The sequence below is a fragment of the Nematocida parisii genome (assembly GCF_000250985.1).
Source record: "Nematocida parisii ERTm1 unplaced genomic scaffold supercont1.33, whole genome shotgun sequence".
In the NCBI taxonomy this organism is placed as follows: Eukaryota; Fungi; Microsporidia; genus Nematocida; species Nematocida parisii.
The window spans coordinates 1-771 of NW_013524678.1; the positions used below are offsets into that span (position 1 = coordinate 1).

Consider the following 771-nt stretch of genomic DNA (forward strand, 5'->3'; position numbering starts at 1 on the left):
TTATATAGCACAGATTAAAAATCAACTTAAAATACGCTTAAATGATTTGTTAAATGATGATAAGAGTGTATGTAATATTATTGGTATAATTGAATTCTCTAGTATGTTTACTCATCTAATCAAAAATAGACTTATCATTAATAATCTTCAGGATAACGTAATTCAAAAGTATTTAGAAACAATAGAACCAATTATTTCAATTATTAATGGGACAGCTGATCCAGTTATTAATGGGACAACTGCTTTAAGTATTAATGAGACAGTTGTTCCAGTTACTACGCATACATTTAAAAAAGTATTAATTATTTTTATAATAATATTTATAATAATATTTATAATTATTATGAGTATATTTGGAATATTCCCTACTGAAACAAAAGAAATTATGAATAATTTATTATTTTAATAATACTGTTAGTTTGGGATAGTTAGATCCAGATGAGCAATGGTTAAGTATGATATTAATATATGAGTATCCATCATTGGTGGCAGTGGTTATATTGATATCATAAGTAATTGGAGTTAAAACTATTTAAGAGTTTTGGGTTTTCAATAAAGAACAAGTTTTCGTATGTCTAAGTCTTTAAGGAATAAACAGCTATTATTATAACTTATTACACAATGAACATAACTTATTACACAATGAACACAACTTATTACATAACATATCACTATTAATATAACTTATTACACATAGGATATAACTTATTACATAATGTATCATTATTAATACAGTATACTATAACTTATTACACAATATATCATAACATA

General features: G+C 23.3%; 1 protein-coding gene across 1 annotated transcript; it reads left to right on the forward strand.

Annotated features, from left to right (window-relative positions):
- Nucleotides 1-103: 103 nt before the first annotated feature.
- NEPG_02655 (uncharacterized protein) lies at nucleotides 104-561 on the forward strand (the record flags this gene model as incomplete). The annotated part of the gene is made up of 1 exon (XM_013205028.1): nucleotides 104-561. One exon carries the CDS (start codon nucleotides 104-106, stop codon nucleotides 404-406), a length of 303 nt encoding a protein of 100 aa, XP_013060482.1. The 3' UTR covers nucleotides 407-561.
- Nucleotides 562-771: the final 210 nt, after the last annotated feature.